This window comes from Rasamsonia byssochlamydoides (genome assembly GCF_041956645.1).
Source record: "Rasamsonia byssochlamydoides strain NRRL 3658 unplaced genomic scaffold VTN77scaffold_2, whole genome shotgun sequence".
In the NCBI taxonomy this organism is placed as follows: domain Eukaryota; kingdom Fungi; phylum Ascomycota; class Eurotiomycetes; order Eurotiales; family Trichocomaceae; genus Rasamsonia; species Rasamsonia byssochlamydoides.
The window spans coordinates 627,805-647,911 of NW_027192385.1; the positions used below are offsets into that span (position 1 = coordinate 627,805).

General features: G+C 51.5%; 6 protein-coding genes across 6 annotated transcripts; 5 read left to right on the forward strand and 1 right to left on the reverse strand.

The window, feature by feature from the left end:
* Window positions 1-829: 829 nt before the first annotated feature.
* On the forward strand, window positions 830-2,287 carry VTN77DRAFT_2786 (uncharacterized protein; the record flags this gene model as incomplete). The annotated part of the gene is made up of 7 exons (XM_069418663.1): window positions 830-868; window positions 983-1,001; window positions 1,069-1,080; window positions 1,186-1,304; window positions 1,368-1,532; window positions 1,604-1,987; window positions 2,051-2,287. 7 exons carry the CDS (start codon window positions 830-832, stop codon window positions 2,285-2,287), a joined length of 975 nt encoding a protein of 324 aa, XP_069282267.1.
* A 1,125-nt stretch (window positions 2,288-3,412) lies between these two features.
* Window positions 3,413-4,570, forward strand: VTN77DRAFT_2787 (uncharacterized protein; the record flags this gene model as incomplete). The annotated part of the gene is made up of 5 exons (XM_069418664.1): window positions 3,413-3,425; window positions 3,897-4,076; window positions 4,135-4,286; window positions 4,387-4,483; window positions 4,548-4,570. 5 exons carry the CDS (start codon window positions 3,413-3,415, stop codon window positions 4,568-4,570), a joined length of 465 nt encoding a protein of 154 aa, XP_069282268.1.
* A 919-nt stretch (window positions 4,571-5,489) lies between these two features.
* Window positions 5,490-8,431, forward strand: VTN77DRAFT_2788 (uncharacterized protein; the record flags this gene model as incomplete). The annotated part of the gene is made up of 2 exons (XM_069418665.1): window positions 5,490-5,627; window positions 5,912-8,431. The coding sequence occupies 2 exons, from the start codon at window positions 5,490-5,492 to the stop codon at window positions 8,429-8,431; spliced, it is 2,658 nt and encodes an 885-aa protein (XP_069282269.1).
* Window positions 8,432-9,709: 1,278 nt separating this feature from the next.
* Window positions 9,710-11,235, forward strand: VTN77DRAFT_2789 (uncharacterized protein; the record flags this gene model as incomplete). The annotated part of the gene is made up of 4 exons (XM_069418666.1): window positions 9,710-9,987; window positions 10,076-10,217; window positions 10,283-10,660; window positions 10,720-11,235. 4 exons carry the CDS (start codon window positions 9,710-9,712, stop codon window positions 11,233-11,235), a joined length of 1,314 nt encoding a protein of 437 aa, XP_069282270.1.
* A 1,104-nt stretch (window positions 11,236-12,339) lies between these two features.
* VTN77DRAFT_2790 (uncharacterized protein) lies at window positions 12,340-13,276 on the reverse strand (the record flags this gene model as incomplete). Its single annotated transcript, XM_069418668.1, has 3 exons — window positions 12,340-12,899; window positions 12,967-13,093; window positions 13,211-13,276. The coding sequence occupies 3 exons, from the start codon at window positions 13,274-13,276 to the stop codon at window positions 12,340-12,342; spliced, it is 753 nt and encodes a 250-aa protein (XP_069282271.1).
* Window positions 13,277-14,796: 1,520 nt separating this feature from the next.
* VTN77DRAFT_2791 (uncharacterized protein) lies at window positions 14,797-19,876 on the forward strand (the record flags this gene model as incomplete). The annotated part of the gene is made up of 2 exons (XM_069418669.1): window positions 14,797-14,861; window positions 14,917-19,876. 2 exons carry the CDS (start codon window positions 14,797-14,799, stop codon window positions 19,874-19,876), a joined length of 5,025 nt encoding a protein of 1,674 aa, XP_069282272.1.
* Between the last annotated feature and the right edge of the window lie 231 nt (window positions 19,877-20,107).

Consider the following 20,107-nt stretch of genomic DNA (forward strand, 5'->3'; position numbering starts at 1 on the left):
CAACTTTTGAGTTCTGCAGATTTTATGCTAAGGGGCTTGACTCGTGAAATTTCTTTGCTTCCCAAAACTTCTTTGTGACGTTCAAACTCCCCCTGACGAGACGAGACGATGTATGAAGCAAAAGTTCATATCCTTAATGTCGAATGATCTTCCAAGTCTGGCCTTTTTTCCTTCTAAGGTATCCGATTCCCGTGAACACCTGGAATGCTAGTCTAGTAGTGTAGGAGGGAAGTAAGGATGCACGTGAGTCGATTTAATTTAGGCTGAAGAGGAACTCCTCTTGCTTGGATGGTAATTTCGGTGTGCCTTTCAAGGTACAATTCCGGTTGGGGCAGTAGTGGACCAGGGGCCAGTCATCATGCGCCGTCGGAGCACTCTGCACCGGATGGAGGGTCCTGAGAACAACAAATAACAGGCCAGTGAGCCATGACTGTCGGGTCTCTGAGGACTCCGTATCGTGCTTATCCAGTGACAAAGATCTTTGGAAACATTATTACCGGCACAACCTAACCCACTAATATGGCTGTGTTTCCAATTAGAGCTAATAGAAGTGTTTGTAGATGATTATGGATGCTGACACATTTCATCTATGCCATCTCGGAGGTGGTGGAAGACGGCGGCGTCATAGCTGCCCCACCATCCTACGGGGCGCCGTTCTGCTTCACCCCTCCTCGCAGAAACTCGGCACCGACCTTGCCACTTGCTTTAGTTTTATATATCCAGTCGATACTCATTCTCCATTTTAGTTCTTCAGAATCGTTGTGTCGCAATCGATCGTCCTTTTTCTCCATAGAGATACCCATTCTACGTTCCATACCGCACAGCAACCATGTCTTCCTCTCTCGATCAATTGAAAGCCACTGGCACTGTAAGTGCAACTCCTCCTTTGCTGTCTCCCCAAATAGCTGCGTATTGGGCGGTGTGACATGGGTGTTTATTTGGATCGATGATGTCTAACATATGATTTTTCGTTGGTTTGCAGGTCGTGGTGTGCGACTCTGGTGAGTACATTGCACTCGTGTTATGAAACGGAAATGGAGAAGGCAGTGTGCTGACGATACTGTTTAGGTGACTTTGCCAGTATGTGATTTCGATTTCATCAGTCGTCTCCTTCACCCCCGAATATTCGAAGAAAGACAATTCAATGGATAGTCGGGAGAAGCCAGGACTGACAGCTCGCCATAGCCATTGGCAAGTACAAGCCTCAGGATGCCACCACCAACCCATCTCTGATCCTCGCGGCTGCCAAGAAGCCCGAGTACGCCAAGCTCATTGACGTCGCTGTCGAGTATGGCAAGCAGCAGGTATGTTTTTCTGTCAACTGCGAGACTCTTCTTGTGAGAATAAGATGCTGATTCTCCGTGCAGGGCAAGACGCTCGACGAGCAGGTCGATGCCACTCTCGACCGCCTGCTGGTCGAGTTCGGCAAAGAGATCCTCAAGATCATTCCCGGAAAGGTCTCCACTGAAGTCGACGCTCGTCTCTCCTTCGATACCCAGGCCACTGTGGACAAGGCCCTGCACATCATTAAGGTATCATCGTAGTCCTCTACACGGAGTTTAACAGAAAGACGCAATGCTGACTTGTGATTTTCCCACCATAGCTCTACGAGTCGATCGGTATTTCCAAGGACCGTGTCCTGATCAAGATCGCCTCGACCTGGGAGGGCATCCAGGCTGCTCACATCCTGCAGTCGAAGCACGGCGTCAACACCAACCTGACTCTCATGTTCTCCATCGTCCAGGCCATCGCGGCTGCCGAGGCCGGTGCTTTCCTCATCTCCCCCTTCGTGGGCCGCATCCTTGACTGGTACAAGGCCGCTCACAAGCGGGACTACACCCCCCAGGAAGACCCTGGTGTCAAGTCGGTGCAGAACATCTTCAACTACTACAAGAAGCACGGCTACAAGACGATCGTCATGGGTGCATCGTTCCGTAACACCGGTGAGATTACCGAATTGGCTGGCTGTGACTACCTGACGATCTCGGTATGTTTGCTCGTTGATCCAGCTTTTCCTGAATGATCCTAGACCGCTAATGAACATAATCAGCCCAACTTGCTGGAGCAGCTGTACAACTCCAACGAGCCCGTGCCCAAGAAGCTGGACGCTGCCGGTGCCGCCTCCCTGGACATCCCCAAGCGCTCGTACCTGAACAACGAGTCCCTCTTCCGATTCGACTTCAACGAGGACGCCATGGCAGTGGAGAAACTCCGGGAGGGTATCTCGAAGTTTGCGGCTGACGCTGTGACCCTGAAGGAACTGCTGAAGCAGAAGATCCAGGCGTAAACTCTCTTCTTCCAGAACTGTCATGTATGAAACCCAAAAGTTGTGATATCAAAGCAATTGATGAGATGGACTATGAATTAATGATAGACGCTTGATGGTGGAATCTCTAGCGGGAATTCCTTCTTCATTCCGGTGCCCTCAGTAACGTTTCCACGTGTTGACTTAGTTGCCCTTCTTCCATTTTTCTCTTTCGTTTATCTCCGTCTCATTTGTTGCGAGGCCATAGTTGAGACCTATATGGCGGAATAGTACGGAGTAAGTTGCATAGGGTAGATAGGTTCTTACAGACTTGAAGAAGCGACCTTCCGAAAGGGGAAATAAGTAAGAGAAAACAAATCCTTTCGCCATGAGCCTCGTGACAGGAAAAATCATCTCTGCATTCTATGAAAGGGCTCCTTTTCTACTTAGTCGTTCTATTTTCTCCGAGGTAGCTACCAGTGGGGTGGTGCGGGGCAATCACGCATCTGATTACTAAGCTAGATAGCTGTTGTATTTATCAGCCGGCATCGGGTGAAAGATTAGTCAGGTAGCATCTCATAGGCTCTGGTCTGGCCAAGAACTGCTTATGAATTCATAGCTCTCCATCGTTGCGTCGGATGGTGTCAAAATGATGCTGACGGGCCCTCACGGAAAACTGAGGCGCACGGAGGGGCAAGTTGCAACAGAGCTCCCGCAACCACACCAAAACAAACGTCATCGGAAATAGCCCCGCTCTGTGTCGGGCCGGAACAGCCAGAGAATGATATCCATCCTGACATGAGAAGGGGTGAGGGCAGATTGGGAGAGAGGATAGGGATGGTAAAAGTAGTCGTCACTGTTCATGAGAAACGAAGATGTTAATTTGATTGTCGTTATGGAGGTACAATATATACCAGTAGCAGGTGACCGGCCGCAAGTTCTCGAAGGCGAGGCTGGAAGGTGGTGCCATGAGGGAGGAAGCAGGTGGGGTTCCCCTCTCAGCGAAAGCCGGTCCGACTGCTCTGGCTCTGGCTTGTCTTCTCTTCCCTCTCTCTTAAAAGAGTCTCTTCCTCGTTTCCCAATTCCCAACCGAGAGCTCTTCATCATTGTATTCTGCTCCTTTTCTTCGAGAGTTCAATCGAGAAAAACAGTTGAAACACCGTCACAATGGTCAAGGCCGGTATGTAGAGAATGCCCCTCTTACCTCCCTCCAGTCGCAGTCCCCTTCTTATGTGTTTTGTCTCCCCGCCCTGGCGGGCTGGTTCTCCACGATCGTCCCCCAGGTTGAGCACATTTGAGCACCTTGTGAGGCGCCAAAATTGCCCCCCCCTTCTGTCGTTGGCCTATCATGGTGCTTTGCCTGCTGCTGTGCCTGTTCATCATTCATTAGTTATGGTTCGGAAAATTCCATGCAAAAGCTTCCCTCTGGGTAGCTTCCAGGCACCAGTTCCTAGGATGTCTGGTGCTGGATCGAGCATGGGCACTGGCTCGGAGGAGACTTCTGATTGGGTTGCTCCCCAGACCATTGAAGCTCTCCTCTACCTTCCGTGCCACTTTCAGTCCCATTGGCTTTCACCTTTGTAAACGAATCTTCTGCAGCAGAGTATTTCAATGGATGCAATGTTCTCGAGCTGACTTTTCTTCCCACCAGTCGCTGTCCTTCGTGGAGACTCCAAGGTCTCCGGCACTGTCACCTTCGAGCAGCCCGACGAGAACTCTCCCACCACCATCTCCTGGAACATCACCGGCCACGACCCCAACGCTGAGCGTGGTTTCCACATCCACCAGTTCGGTGACAACACCAACGGCTGCACCTCTGCCGGTCCTCACTGTATGTCTTCCAAAACGAGGTAGTAGAAAGTCCACACCACTGACGAGCATGTCTTCAGTCAACCCCCACGGCAAGACCCACGGTGCTCCTACTGACGAAGAGCGCCATGTTGGTGACCTGGGCAACATCAAGACCGACGCTAATGGCAACTCTGTCGGTTCCATTCAGGACAAGCATGTCAAGCTGATTGGCGCTGAGAGCGTGCTTGGCGTAAGTAGCCCTCTCTCTCCCTCTATCTCTCTTTTCTTTGTGACCTGTGATTCTTTCGATTGAGGTATCCTGGATGTGTCGCGCTGACTCGAGAGAATAGCGCACCGTCGTCGTTCACGCCGGTACTGATGACCTCGGCCGTGGCGGCAACGAGGAGTCCAAGAAGACCGGTAACGCCGGTCCCCGCCCTGCTTGCGGTATGTCATCATATGCTGCTCATCCCCTTGATCAAAAGGAGAAATGCTCATCAATCAATTACAGGTGTTATCGGTATTGCCGCATAAATGAAATGACCAGGTCGAGTTTTGAGGGTACCTGATCCGGGGGCACTCAAAACTAGCATGACGGTGGACACGCAATCATGAGATGATCTGAAATGGGATATACAAAGCCGGATACTGGATCTGAATTTGCCAGTGGCAATAGATCTTTGTTAGATAAAATGAAAACAGCTGCATTCCCTGTCTCATTTTTTATTGGCTTACAGTGCTCATCATCCATCGTAGAATGAGAAAACCGGTAGAAAGGCGGCACAAAACATTAGACAGTGAGAGCTCCTCCTTCTGGAGCTCTGTTAAGTAATGATCTTAAAGGGAATAATAAGGGAGGAGTTAGGCTGCAAATGGAATACATGCAACCTGGGACTCACCGCTCCAAAGTGGGAAAAATGCCAGCACAGTCAAGCCCATGGTACAGATAATGCTGTACTCCATACTTTTTGAAGGTACCCCGTACAGTACCTGGGATGCCTAATTAGCTACGGCAGCTACCTAAGGTATGGAGATCCGTGGCCTAATTAATTGGCAGCCATTTAATTAAATTAGGTACTAGCTTCAGTTTCCACCCCCGCTTAATATAGCTTCCTGCACACGACACAAGTCCACGACAGACAGACGACATTACTATTGTTATCGTGGTGTTATTTTCTTTGCCTACCTAAAATAATACATACCTGTCATCTACCTAGACTCTCACTGTGCAGTGTGCTACGTGGGTGGTTTGCTTTTTTTTATTTTTGGGTCTCCACCTTTTCCCTTTTTGTGACTACATAACCAATTAATTAACAAATTCCTACCTACGCTTACACGGACATACTTTTAATCGTCTGTTGTCACCTGTCCTACTCCTTCTTTCACTCCCCCTCTCCCTTTTTCTTCTCCTCCTCTGTTTATACTGTGCCGAGACAAAACTGTTAGGAAGGAAATGCCCCTCGAAGCCCGCGTCAAGGCCGTCCTGTCGGGCGACACCCTTGTCCTGTCGCATGTCACGAACCGCAATCAGGAACGCACACTGAGCTTGGCGTATGTGTCTGCACCCCGGCTACGGAGGGAAGGCGATGAGGTATGTAAACAGTAATTAATTGATTATTGTCATGATTTTGATTTATTCCCTTGTATTCTCTTATGTCTTGTCTGTCTGGTTTTGTTGGAGGTTTACGCTTTTTGAAAGGGGAAAGGTGGCCTTTTATGCTTCTAAAATCCCCGCGGGGTTAAACTTGCATGCGGTTACGCACAGAACAGCCCACAGCAGTCTGCTCTGGATTTTGAATTCCCTATTCTCTTATTTGAAGATATCTTTGTATACTGCCTTGTGCGACAAGCTGACATTTCTTTGTTCTGTCACAGCCACATGCATTCGCGTCCCGTGAGTTCCTCCGTGAACTGCTCGTTGGCAAGGTGATCCAATTCCAGGTTCTGTACACCATCCCCACCGGTGTCAAGCGAGAGTATGGAATCGTCAAGCTCCCTGGAACGAATGCTACATTGCCGGAGTTGTGTGTGCAGGAGGGGTGGGCTCGGGTCCGTGAGGAGGCGGGCAAGCGGGGTGACGAGTCCGATGAGGCACTGGCGTTGCTCGACAACCTGAGGGCATTGGAGGCTCAGGCCAAGTCTGACGGCAAGGGCATCTGGGCTGGTGCAGAAAAGGGCAGAATTGAAACCGAATATGAGGTGGCGGACCCCAAGGCGTTGGTGGACGAGTTCAAGGCCCGCCAGGTCGATGCGGTCGTGGAGCGTGTTCTCAATGGGGACCGGTTACTTATCCGCCTGTTGCTCGCTACTGACCGTCATCTGCAGACCCTGATTGCCGTCGCAGGCATTCGGGCCCCGGCCGCTCGGCGCGTCGGTGCGGATGGCAAAGAACAGCCGGCAGAGTCCTTCGGGGACGAGGCGCAGCAGTTCGTCGAAGCCAGGCTGTTGCAGCGTAAGGTGAAGGCGTCACTACTCGGCGTCACCCCGCAGGGCCAACTGATCGGCACGGTGCTTCATCCCAACGGGAATATCGCCAAATTCTTACTGGAGGCCGGTTTGGCGCGCTGCTTTGACCACCACTCCACCCTTTTGGGCGCGGAGATGGCGAGCTTCCGCCAAGCCGAGAAGGTCGCCAAGGATGGCAGGAGAGGACTTTTTACAGGACATGTCGCATCTAAGGGCCCCGCTAGCGGGACTGCAGATACCGACTACGTTGTCAGTCGTGTTCTCAACGCTGACACTATCTTCCTGAGAAACAAGGCTGGGGCCGAGAAGAAGGTCAGCCTGAGCAGCATCCGGCAACCCAAACCGTCCGATCCCAAACAAGCACCCTTCGCGACAGACGCCAAGGAGTACCTGCGGAAGAAGGTGATTGGAAAACACGTCAAAGTCACCATTGATGGTAAGAAGCCGGCAACGGAGGGATATGAGGAAAGAGAGGTGGCCACCGTCATCCAAGGCAACACGAACATCGCACTCTACATGGTGGAGGCTGGCTATGCGTCCGTCATCCGTCACCGACAAGATGACGAGGACCGATCTCCCGAGTATGACGCTCTCCTGGCAGCAGAAGAAGCGGCCAAGAAGGAGGGGAAGGGCATGTGGTCATCGAAGCCTCCCAAGGTGAAGCAATACCAAGACTACTCCGAGAACCTGCAGAAAGCCAAGTTGGAGGTGTCGATTCTGCAGCGACAAAAGCGGGTTCCCGCCATCGTTGACTTTGTCAAGTCGGCCTCTCGTTTCACGCTCCTGGTGCCGCGGGAAAATGCCAAATTGACCTTTGTCCTCTCGGGAATCCGTGCTCCCAAGTCCGCTCGGAATCCGGGGGAGGCGTCAGAGCCCTTTGGGCAGGAGGCACACGAGTTTGCGAACCGGAGATGTATGCAACGAGATGTGGAGATCGACGTCGAGACCCTCGACAAGGTTGGCGGCTTCATCGGCACTATGTACGTAAACCGGGAGAACTTTGCCAAGGTTCTGGTCGAGGAGGGTTTGGCCACGGTCCACGCTTACTCCGCTGAGCAATCCGGCCACGCAGCAGAGTTGTTTGCCGCGGAGAAGAAGGCGAAGGAGGCGCGGAAGGGACTGTGGCACGACTGGGACCCGAGCAAGGAGGTTGATGAAGATGAGGAGGCGCCAGCCAACGGGGTCGAGGGCAATGGTGATGCGGCTGAAACGCGACGCAAGGACTATCGCGATGTTATGATCACTCACATCGACCCGGACAGTGGCAAATTGAAACTGCAGCAGATCGGGGCGGGCACGACAGCGCTGACGGAGCTGATGAACGCCTTCCGGGCATTCCACCTCAACAAGGCCAACGACAAACCGCTGCCGGGCCCTCCCAAGGCTGGTGACTTGGTGGCAGCGCGCTTTACCGAAGACAATGAGTGGTATCGGGCCAAGATCCGGCGGAACGACCGCGAGAAGCAGCAGGCGGAGGTCGTCTATATCGACTATGGGAACTCCGAGGTGATCCCCTGGTCCCGTCTGCGGCCTCTCACGCAGCCGCAGTTCTCGGTGCAGACGTTGAAACCCCAGGCCTCGGACGCGGTGCTGTCCTTCTTACAATTCCCCACGTCCCCGGAGTATCTCGCGGAGGCCGTCCAATTCATTGGCGAGCAGACCTTTGACCGCGAGCTGGTTGCCAATGTGGACTTCGTGTCTCAGGAAGGCACGTTGCATGTCACGCTCCTCGACCCAGCAACGTCCAAGAGCCTGGAGCAGAGCATCAATGCGGATGTGGTCCGGGAGGGTCTGGCCATGGTGCCCCGGAAGCTCAAGGCGTGGGAGCGAGCGGCTGGGGAGACGCTGGCCCATCTGCGGAAGCTGGAGGAGGAAGCCAAGCAGAACCGCCGTGGCATGTGGGAGTATGGCGATTTGACAGAGGATTGAACAGCTGCGGACTGTGACAGTGGCCGATGTACCTGGACTGGACATACAGTAGTTATGCATAATTCCTAGCGGCGGCATATACGCGACTGGTGCCATCAATTTCTCCCATTTCGCATTCTTTGTCGTTGTAGAGGAGAGTAGAGCATCTAGCCATCTCCATGGTCATGCTTCGATGTGGCCGGCACATGACCCAATCCCAACACTGTAGGTCACTTTATGGCAGTCATGAGGCCTTCGGTTAAGGCCGGAGTGCCCTGCCCTGACCACCGCCAAAATGATGACAATAGCTAAAAATGCCCCATGCGTAAAGATGCAGACCTTACAGAGTACATATCGGACAGCTCTGCTTTGATCCCGGCTGTATATCCTAAGAGGTACAGAGCAGTCTGAACAGGAATCTGAATTACAAGTAGAGGATAGAAAATCTATAGTCAACCTGACTACCCCTTCCCCTTCAAGGCGCATGAGCGGAGCGAGGGATTTAAGGCTTGTCTGAATTATGACACCATCATGGTTATGAACTGTCCTGCATAAGGAAGGCATAAGCATAAGAAGTGGAGACTTGAACAGGTCCCTAGCCTTCCCGTTCAATTATTGGCATTATCGGGGCCTATCCATTAAATTCAATGCTTAGTTCGGAGCTCTTATCAGTACTGATCGGTTCCGTTCGTTTCCATTGTCCGGGCGTCTACCTGATAATTTGCCGGTGCCCGGGTGTGGCTTCGAGTCAATTAGCTCACCCCGGAATGGAATCGTCTTAAGTCCGAAGGTCAGATGAATGGGTTGATTGATTGGAAGTTATTGCTTGGCAATCATAACTAACCAATTCAAGGACCAGAGCTGAGTTGGGAATGATCATCCATTGATCCGTCCTTGATTGCCGGCCGAGCTAGGACTGTATCGGACAACACAGTTCATGACTAAGAGCTCTGCATAAGGTAAGAATGCCATGAGGTAATAATGTTAGTTTTGATTGGATCAATATTAATATCCTCTTCTCTGATTATCTTTGTCTGCTGACAAATTAATACAAATCTTGGCTGGTAACCGCCTCAGTTGTGGACCTAAGGTAACTGCTAGCTATTCTTGCCATCCAATCCAATTATCGGAGTGCGGAAGGCTGCCGGAGCATAATTATTTTCAGCCCAGTACTTCTGCTTCCCCGCGAGTTCCTGTCTTGATCTTCCTCACAACCCGGCCAGAATCAGCCTGAACAAAAGGAGAGACAAAGAAAGATAATTTAGCTTCGCCAGGAAGGCTCCGAAGGAGTGAGGAAGAATGGGACTCTGGAAGAACGCCTCTGATCAACAGGAAGACGACAACGAGAGCGTTCACACCGCCGATCAGAACACCATCGCCCGGACTCCTTCCCAGAATGATCCCGTTGCCTCCGCTAAACAAGCTGCCGGCACAGCATGGCTGGCGGGCCATCTGCATCATCTAACTCCAGAGCAAGAGGCGAAGCTGGTCGAATTCAAAACCGTGTGCGAACAAAAGGGTTACTATAAGCCGGAGAAGGACGGCCAACCGGCTAGCCATGATGATGCGACGCTATTGTATGTTTTCTTTTCGCTCCAGAACCAGTTCAATCAACAAATCTACATCTGAACTTGCGCTGACACAATGCTCTGTTCTGCTTGCTAGGCGCTTCCTGCGTGCGCGCAAGTTCGATGTCAATGGCGCGTTCAATCAGTTCAAGGATACGGAGGAATGGCGGAAGAACAACCAGATTGAGTCGCTCTACGAGAATATCGATGTGGAGTCTTACGAGGAGTCGAGACGGATGGTTTGTTCACCATCTTCACAAGAACAGTCTTTCTGTGAAATATGCTGTCTGACTTGTCTGAATAGTACCCTCAATGGACCGGTCGACGCGATCGCCGCGGCATTCCAGTCTACGTCTTCGTGGTCAAGCACTTGAACAGCAAGAACATGGCCGCATATACGTCAAAGGCCTCTTCCGCCGCTCCGGCAGAGACCCATAAAACATCGAAGGTGCCTCCCCGGCTTCTGCGGCTGTTTGCACTCTATGAAAACATGCTACGGTTCGTCTTGCCCCTCTGTTCGGAGCTACCACGACCGAACCCGGAAACCCCCATTGTCACGTCGACCAACATTGTCGACATTAGCGGAGTGGGATTGAGGCAGTTTTGGAATCTCCGGAGCCATATGCAAGATGCCAGTGTACTGGCGACAGCACATTATCCCGAGACGTTGGATCGCATTTTTGTATGTTCGCAGCACTCGCATTTGTATGTGTGAATCCTCCGTACTGACCTCACGTTTAGATCATTGGGGCGCCATCTTTTTTCCCTACGGTCTGGAGCTGGATCAAGCGCTGGTTTGATCCAGTGACAGTGTCTAAAATCTTCATTCTTTCAGCCTCCGAAGTGAAGCCTACTCTAGAAGCCTTTATGGACCCGTCCAGCATCCCCAAGCAATACGGCGGTGAACTGGACTGGGAGTGGGGGGATCCGCCACTTCTCGATGAGCCTGCCCGTCAACTTGCCGGAGGACTGGAGATTCCAGCTGGCAAGGGCGAGAAAAGGCCCGGCTTCATCAAAGGGCCGGTCCTCTTCAAGGGCGACAAGATCGAGGTGTTGGGCACGGAGAATGGCAAGCCTCGACGAGCTGTGATTCCCGTCACCAAGCCGGCTGCCCCAGAAGAAACCAAGGCAAATGGTGACGCGGCCGCCCAGGTGGCCACTGAATCCGTTACCAAGCATCTTCCAAGTGATGAAAAAGCGGCACTGGAGACGGCCAACGGCGCTGCTTCAGTCCCGAACGAGACGCCAGTTGCATGAGGACAATTTATTCTTTTTTTTTCTCACGTTTAGAACTGTTCATGTTAGAGATCTATTGTATTTTAGATATATGTGCATGCATGTGTTTTTTTTTTCCCTTTTGAACAGAGTACCTCGGGACCATCTGGGTTTTGTCAATGTCAGTGTCAATGTCAACTTTGGGCCCTTTTGAACGACTGACGGCATGCATATCTATAAATCTTTCAAGTTTCTTTGCTGGGGATCATGGCATTTATCATCATCGTCAGCGTCATTATATTCATTATACTTGTTACTGATATTTCCTTTCTTGATTTATTGGATGCAGTTATATTTATGGACACGGACAGGCATTTATTTTGTTTTTTTTTTGCTGTTTGGTTTATATTGTTCGAAAGGACAGACATATACTGAGTGAAAAGATATATATATCATGCGATCTAGACAATCAATCATCTTGGAGATCCAATAACCACTGACGACTGAGTAAGATTCTCGATTGCCGTTTAAAGTTGTTCTACTGAAAATTCCTGACAAAAAAAAAACCGCTGGTTGAAATTGAATTCATTTCTAGATAAACCCGATTTTTTTTGGGAATCATGAAAAAGATCACCCACCTAGGTATCTGGTATTTCGTATCGTATCTGGTAATATCTAGTTTAAATTCGAAGAAGAAGGAAAATAAGAAAACTAAGCTACCATACCATACCATCCCAACGCCGTCCCAGGTATCTATCCCATTCCTATTCCCGAATCCGCACCCTGTGCCATGCCGTGTATCATGTGTCATGCCATATGCCATTCACCATTCCCGTACCAGTACCACCGTGAGTGAGCCTGAACTAACTCCTGCCGCTATGCGATACTAATCATTAGCATTAGATGAGACCCATGAATGCAGAAAAAAAATGCCGTGGAAAAGAAAGAAAGAAAATGCTGCAATATGAAACAGTATGCTGAGCTCTGAAATATTGCGCTGAGACTGTGCCAGAATAGCCGAGAAACGGTGAAGAGAAGAGTGGGTGCGATGCAGGGAAGAAAGAAGGCTAGAGTCGGGAGACTTCCGATTTCTTCTGGTCCAGCTTCTTTTCTTTCTTTGCCTCACTTCATCGCTTTCTTCATCGCTTACATCTTCGCCTCGTGCTCTTCAATGTCCTCGAGTTCCTGGATGGAGAAGTCGTCGTCATCGTCGACGACATCGTCCATGTTATCGTCATCGTCATCGTCAGATTCGTCACCCATCTCCATGTCATGGTCAGGGTCAGAAGAATCGCTTCCACCAAAGACTCCATCGTCCTCGTCATCGCTCTCAGCCCAGAAATCTAGGTCATCCTTCTCCACAACAGGTTTCTTCGTCATCGTCGACTCGTGCGTGGGCATGACGAAGCCCTCAGGGATATCCGTCTTGGACGCTTCGACGTTCTCTCGCACAATGGCCTTGTACGTCTCCGGATCCTTGCGCAGCATCACACTGGCGTCGACGTTCGCTGGAGATGAGACTTCGGCGTCGTCCAGCAGCGATAAAATCGAGATCAGGACGGATTCTACCCGCTGGGCGGGGGACCAGCGCTCCGCGGCGAGCTCGCCTGAGAGTTCGTCGTCGCCGGGCTCGTGCAGGATGGAGATGCAGAGTTTGCCGTCTTCGTAGATGTTGGGGTGGTAGAGGGGGCGGAGGAAGCGGAATTCTGGTCAGTGGACCAGTGCTGTTAGTGATGATATATATTTATACCAGCAGACTTCAGCTGAACTCACCAGGAGGGGAGTACGGATAATTGCTCGGAAAAGTCATGGTAGCCTTGAAATAGCCGCCATAGTACAGCGAGTCTGGATTGAGGACGATGAGCGCGACATTCCAGTTGAAGATGTCGTCGTTGTTCAGCTAGACCATCCACGATATTAGTCACAGCTAGTGATATGGTCTTCTTCCGACAGCAGGATAAAAATCAAATGACGACAACGATCGATCAGAGCGATCAGCTGAGAGATGGAAACACACCTCGATATGAACCCACTTCTCCTTGGAGAGGGTCTTGAACTCGTTCATCAGGATGCGTTCTGCCATGATGGACGTGTCTCTCCTGCTCGACAGTCTGTACTGCAAGACAAGCAGCCAAGAAATACCCAGGTTGATAAGATGTTCTCAAGTCGAGGTAGGAGTTTATGTCAGGTAAGAAACTTGGTTGACAGTAGTAAGCAAGCAAATTCCGGAGCAGTAGTACAGTAGTAGAGAAAAGACAAGAATTTAAAGCGTTGACCGATAAGATAAGAGGCAGATGTCTAGGGGGTCAGTTCAGTTCATCAGTTAACAACCTACAAGGTACCTAACCAGGTAGGCAGGGAGTTCACTACTCCGTACGGTAGGCACTTCTTTGTGCAGACTATTTACTAGTCCAGAGAAGACATGGGGTCATGCGGGGAAAGCACAAAGTACGGAGTACTCTATACTCCGTACCTATCGCAGGAATTGGCTGTTTTCTGTTGTCACTGACTGTCATCCATTCCATTATTTTGCAGTGAAGATGAAGGCGATCTGTCACTGCATCTTTCTCCATGGCACGTGAAGGGCTGTGGTCATGATGTAGCTTTATATAGTAGCAACTATTTACTCTGAAGTTCACAGTAGGCGCCTGGTAGGAATTGTAGGAATTCAAAGGCAAGGACATGTTGGTTCTGCTATTTTAGTACTCCGTAGCTAGCAAAGGAATATCTGTAAGGTCTTAAGCAGAGAGGCTGGGATTGCATCTGCCATCTGTACGGAGTACAGAGTACACCTGTTTAGGATTATCAATCCAGCGGTGTGCCTTATCTGGCCCCACAGACTAGACTCGGGACTTAGTGACGGGTGTACCTGGGTAGAGTGACTATATAAGTAATGATTTTCCCTGTTATTATCACTTCTAGAGATTATACATGTGCGACAGCCTGATAAAGGCGGGCTTAATTATTTATTGGTCATGGGACAGTAATTAATAGTCGTGGTTATTGCGATTCTACCGGCTGACGCAGATTGCAGATGGCGGGTAACCAGCTGAACTATGACGGCTGCAGAGGAGACGTTGGCGCGGTCTGTTTTTTTTTTTTGCTCATGTTAAGCTTCAAAGCTACGGTGTACCTAACTAAAAATATCGCTAACTGCAGTAAGCAGGTAGCTTATGATTTAACAAATGAGAGAGGCTCGGGAATGCGTTGCCGCTTACCTGGAATTAATCCGACCAGCCAATGACTCCCGGCTCAGTTTCTAGGTCAACTTCCTCGATCCTACCTCTCTATCTATCTCTCTATCCGTTTCCCTGTTTACTCTTCCCTCCTTTATTTTGTTCTGCCGGTCTGGCAACCTGCAACTGACAGAAACAGTCTGTCTTTTCTTCCATACCTGGATCCCTTGCCCGGCCTTCCTGCCATGCCCGCCTTGCTTAGTTTGTCGGTGGTGGAAGGCTCTCGGTAACGCGGGCGCAAACATTGTTTCCAACCCGCCAAATGAGAATATCTACCTCGACAAGCTAGAACTGCGTGCTTGCTCCTCTCTCTCGTCACCATTTCCCTTCTCTTCTTCTTCTTTCCGATCGGTGATTGCGACCCGCAATGGGCCTGCTATGTCATGGTCCCATATGGGTCATCGATGACCTCACTCACTGCTTCCAACGCAAGTAAGTTCTGGCCACGAAATCAAGCATGTCCCGGCGCTCACGATCGTTTTGGCAGCTACCTCCAGATCATCTTCCCACTAACCGCGTGCGCTGTCTCCCTTCTGATCATTCTTCTTCAACTCGCCTACCATCGTGTTATCGCATGGCGACGGTCCACGTACAAGCCTCTTCTGAACGGCACAGCTGATGCAGATGACGTCGATACCCCGGAGGAAGATGAGGATGAGGAGGTTGCGAATTTGACACTGAAGCCCGCCAGTCGAGTAGCGCAGGGCGACTTTGAAGTCAGTCGACCACGAGGTGAAGTCGCTCTGGTGGCGGTCGAGATCCTGGCTCTGTTGGCCGAGGTAGGCGTGTGTGTTGCTGTGCTCGTTACTCACGCCTGGGGTCGCCATGGCACCATTCCTGCTGTCGCCCGGTTGATATCCTGGGTGTACATCCTGTCCCTCGCCGCCATCCGCTTTCTCTTATCGACGCTGGATCGCCATATCGGCCCCCGGCTTTGGAATCATACCGCCGCGCTCTATGGCATTCAGTGGCTTCTCACCGTCTTCGTGTTCCGCTCTGCTATCATCCATCCCTTGTCCAGATGCGCTCTCATCCTGACCGTCTTGGAATTCTCCCTGTCGACGGTGTTGTTGTTCATCGCGCTGACCACCCGGAGAGGAAACAAAACGGTTCTGATCCAGCACGAGGACGGCCTGGAACCCCCCCGTCATCCTACCGCCAGTCTCCTTTCCCTCGCCACCTTCGCCTGGCTGGACCCTCTGATTTTCAAGGGTTATCGACAGACCTTGGAACTGGAGGATGTCTGGAACTTGACCGTTTCTCAGCATGCCGGCGCCGTTCTCGAGGATTTCCGTCACGCGTACAAGCACTATAGACTCATTTGGAGACTGCTGCGCTACTTCGATCGAATGCTCATCATCCAGGCCGCTTGGACTGTCTTCTCCAATCTTTTCACGTTCCTGCCCACCTTGCTACTGAAAGCCATTTTGGAGTACGTGGAAGATCCGCGGTCGACTCCGCGTAATGCCGCCTGGCTCTACGCGATCCTCCTGTTCTGCTCGGGTGCCATCCAGGGAACTGCCGATGGCCAGGCCCTCTGGATTGGTCGGAAGATTGGGCTGAAGCTACGGGCCATCATCATTGGGGAGATCTATGCCAAAGCACTGAGACGGAAAGCCGGCGCCTCCACCGACACCGCGAAGGAGAAGCAGGACGAGCAGCCGCCAGAGTCCCCCAAGAAGAGGAAATTTTCCATCGGCGGTGGAAAGAAGAAAAAGGCAGACAAACCAGAGTCTCACCTGGCAGAGGAGGTCGCCCAGAACCAAGCTAAGGTCGGCACCATCATCAACCTGATGGCGATCGACTCGTTCAAAGTCAGCGAGTCGTGCGCGTACCTGCATTTCCTCTGGGCCAGTGTGCCGGTGCAAGTGATTATGGCTGTCACCTTGTTGTATCGAGTCCTCGGCTTTAGCTCCTTTGCCGGCATCGCCTTGATGGTCCTGATTCTTCCGCTCAATGTCTTCATTGCGCGAAAGTTCCGAGACATCCAGAATACAATCCTTGCCAAGACGGATGCTCGCATTCATTCCACAAACGAAGTCTTGCAAAACATCCGGATCATCAAATACTTTGCCTGGGAACAGCGCTTCGAAGAAATTGTCAACGAGAAGCGACGGGCAGAGCTCAAATCCCTTCGCGTCCGGTACATCCTCTGGTCCATTGCTGCGACGGTGTGGTACGGAAGCCCAATCCTGATTACTTTCACTTCCTTCTTCCTGTACACTGTCGTCGAGAAGAAGCGGTTGACTCCCTCCATTGCGTTCCCGGCGTTGTCCATGTTCTCGCTGCTCCGCGTGCCTCTGGACCAGTTGGCCGACATGATTGCCCACGTCCAGGAATCTAAGGTGTCCATCGACCGAGTCGAAGCTTTTCTGAACGAGGAAGAAACGGAGAAGTACACCCAGCTGCGCAGCTACCGGCTTCCGGGGGCGTCTCCAAAGATCGGACTGGATCGAGCCACCCTGACCTGGAGCACTTCCAAATGCAAAGCTGGTGCTCCCGTCGGTGAGAGTGATGCCTTCCGCTTAATTGACATCGACGTATCTTTCCGACTGGGTAAGCTCAACGTGATTGCTGGTCCTACTGGCTCAGGGAAAACCTCCCTCTTGATGGCGCTCCTGGGGGAGATGAAACTTCTCGAGGGCCAGGTCCATCTCCCTGGAGTCACCACCAACCGAGCAGAACTTCCCGTGGACCCAGAAACGTTGCTCACCGAAAGCGTTGCTTATTGTGCCCAGGAGGCGTGGCTGGTCAATGACACAATCAAGGAGAACATCGTCTTTGCCTCACCTTTCGACAAGCAGCGTTATAATGCCGTGATCAAGGCATGCGCCCTTGAGCGTGATTTCGCCGTCCTCGAAGCTGGGGACCAGACCCTTGTCGGTGAGAAAGGTATCAGTCTCTCTGGTGGCCAAAAACAGCGCATCTCGCTTGCTCGTGCCCTGTATAGCAGAGCCCGGCACCTCCTCCTAGATGATTGTCTCAGCGCCGTAGACTCGCACACTGCCAAGCACATCTTCCGGGAGGCCATCCGGGGCCCACTTATGATGCACCGAACTTGCATTCTGGTCACGCACAATGTCGCTCTAACTCTTCCTGAGGCGGACTACGTCGTCGTCCTCGACAATGGCAAAATCGCTATCCAGGGTTCTCCTGACGAAGTCGCAGCTTCAGGCGCCCTAGGTGAGGAGCTGCAGAAGTCACGGCCTACTTCCCGAGCCGGCTCTCTCGGCCCATCCCGCGTTTCGTCTGACCTGGAAGAACATCAAGCAGAGAGATCAAATGGAGACGCATCCGTCGTGAAAGGTAGACCAAACGGAACGACCCAAGGCCCTGGTTCCAAGGACCCGGAAGACGAAAGGTCGCGTGCTTCCAAACTCAAAGAATCCAAGGCCGTCGGAAGTGTGAAATGGTCCACCGTCAAAATGTATCTGAATTCCATGGGCCCGTGGTATTACTGGATAGCTGCAGTTGGCGTATTTGGCGCTCAGCAGTTCGGTTCAGTCGCAACTAATGTCTGGATTCGACAGTGGGCGAATGCCTATTATGCGGAGCAGGCTAGCCAGGAAGATGTGGGACGATACGCAGCCGTTGCACAGTTCAAATTCCCATCCTTCATCGCTGGTAGTGTGCCGCGGACGACCTCCTGGAGTGCTCATCAGCTCATCAGCTCTCCAAGCTCATCCACCGGCGGCGGTGATGTCAACGTGTCATATTATCTGGGTATTTACGCTTTGCTTGGTCTTGCCTACGTAATCATCTCAATGTCCAGGGAGGCTGTTCTCTTCTGGGGTTCTCTGCACGCGTCATGGAGGCTTCATGAGAGGTTGTTGAAGGCTGTGCTTCATGCCAAGTTTAGATTCTTCGACTCGACTCCCTTGGGTCAGCTGATGAATCGCTTTTCCAAGGATGTCGAAGCCGTTGACCAGGAGGTTGCTCCCGTTGCTATTGGTATGCTTCACAGCCTGGCATCCGTCATCATGATTGTTATTCTCATCTCGGTGATTACGCCTGGTTTCCTGATCGCTGCCGTCTTTATCACCATGCTATATTCCGCACTTGGAGCCGTGTATCTCAATGCGTCCCGTGATTTGAAACGGTTGGAATCCGTGCAGCGAAGCCCTCTGTACCAGCAATTCGGAGAGACCTTAAACGGCATTGTCACGATCCGAGCATATGGTGACAACCAGCGCTTCATTCATGAAAATCACCGACGAATCGACGCATACAACCGGCCGCACATTTATCTCTGGGCGAGCAATCGTTGGCTAGCGTTCCGAGTGGACATGACCGGTGCCATGGTGGCGTTTTTCTCCGCTGCTTTTGTGCTTCTGAATATTGGCAGAATCGATGCTGGAGCGGCTGGTCTCTCGTTGACTTACGCCGTCACGTTCACGGAGAATATTCTCTGGCTGGTCCGACTGTATGCGGAGGCTCAGCAGAACATGAACTCTGTCGAACGGGTGAAAGAGTATCTGGAGGTTGACCAGGAGGCCCAGGCCATCATTCCTGATTCGAGGCCGCCACCGGGCTGGCCCAGTCAAGGCTCGGTGCAATTTATCGATTACTCCACCCGGTACCGTCCAGACCTCGACCTCGTTTTGAAGAACGTCAGTTTCACAGTTTTGCCCGGGGAGAAAGTTGGAATTGTTGGACGGACTGGAGCGGGGAAAAGCTCCCTGGCCCTTGCTCTTTTCCGAGGACTGGAAGCCGAAAGCGGTCAGATCCTCATCGATGGTATTGACATTAGCAAGATTGGGCTGCAAGATTTGCGCGAAAACATCACCATCGTTCCTCAGGACCCTACGCTGTTTACTGGAACCATTCGCAGTAACTTAGATCCCTTTGGGTTGTTCTCGGACGAGCAGATCTTTACAGCCCTTCGCCGCGTCCATCTCATTGGCCAGGATACGCCCGGAACGGCCACGCCCTCGAGCCCGAGCAACTTGTCTGTTGTTGATACGGCCACCACTGCTTTTCCTGAGGGGTCGGAGGGCACCGCTGCGACGTCTCAGGAGAACAAGAACATTTTCCTGAACTTGGAGTCTCCCGTCTCCGAATCAGGCTCCAACCTTTCGCAGGGACAACGTCAGCTCCTGTGCCTTGCACGGGCGCTGCTCAAGAATCCGAAAGTCCTGATGATGGACGAAGCGACCGCGTCGATCGACTACGCGACAGACGCCAAGATCCAAGAGACACTCCGGGAATTAAAGGACAGCACCATCATCACCATCGCCCATCGACTGCAGACCATCATCGACTACGATAAAGTTCTCGTCTTGGACCATGGCAAAGTCATTGAATTCGATCATCCGTGGGTGTTGATCAGCAAGGAGGACAGCAGTTTCAGAGGCATGTGCGAAAATAGCGGTAATCTGGACGTTCTTCTCGAGGGAGCGAAGAAAGCATGGGACCAGAAGAAGCTGGTCGAAGTTGACGATTCATGAAGACACGACAGTGGAGGAATACATACTATCAGCGGCACAATACATTTAATGAATTGTTGCACTGCCGATGACGTATATATCTAATCGCACTCTGTTTTTTTTTTTTTTGCATTTCAAAGCTGGATCAGGGGTTGTTTGTTTGCATCATTTCGCATATTGGGTGGCATTTTGCTGGTTTTTTTACTACGTTTGATTTCTTCTTTGTTTCATTTTCATTTCCAGTGTAAAGGT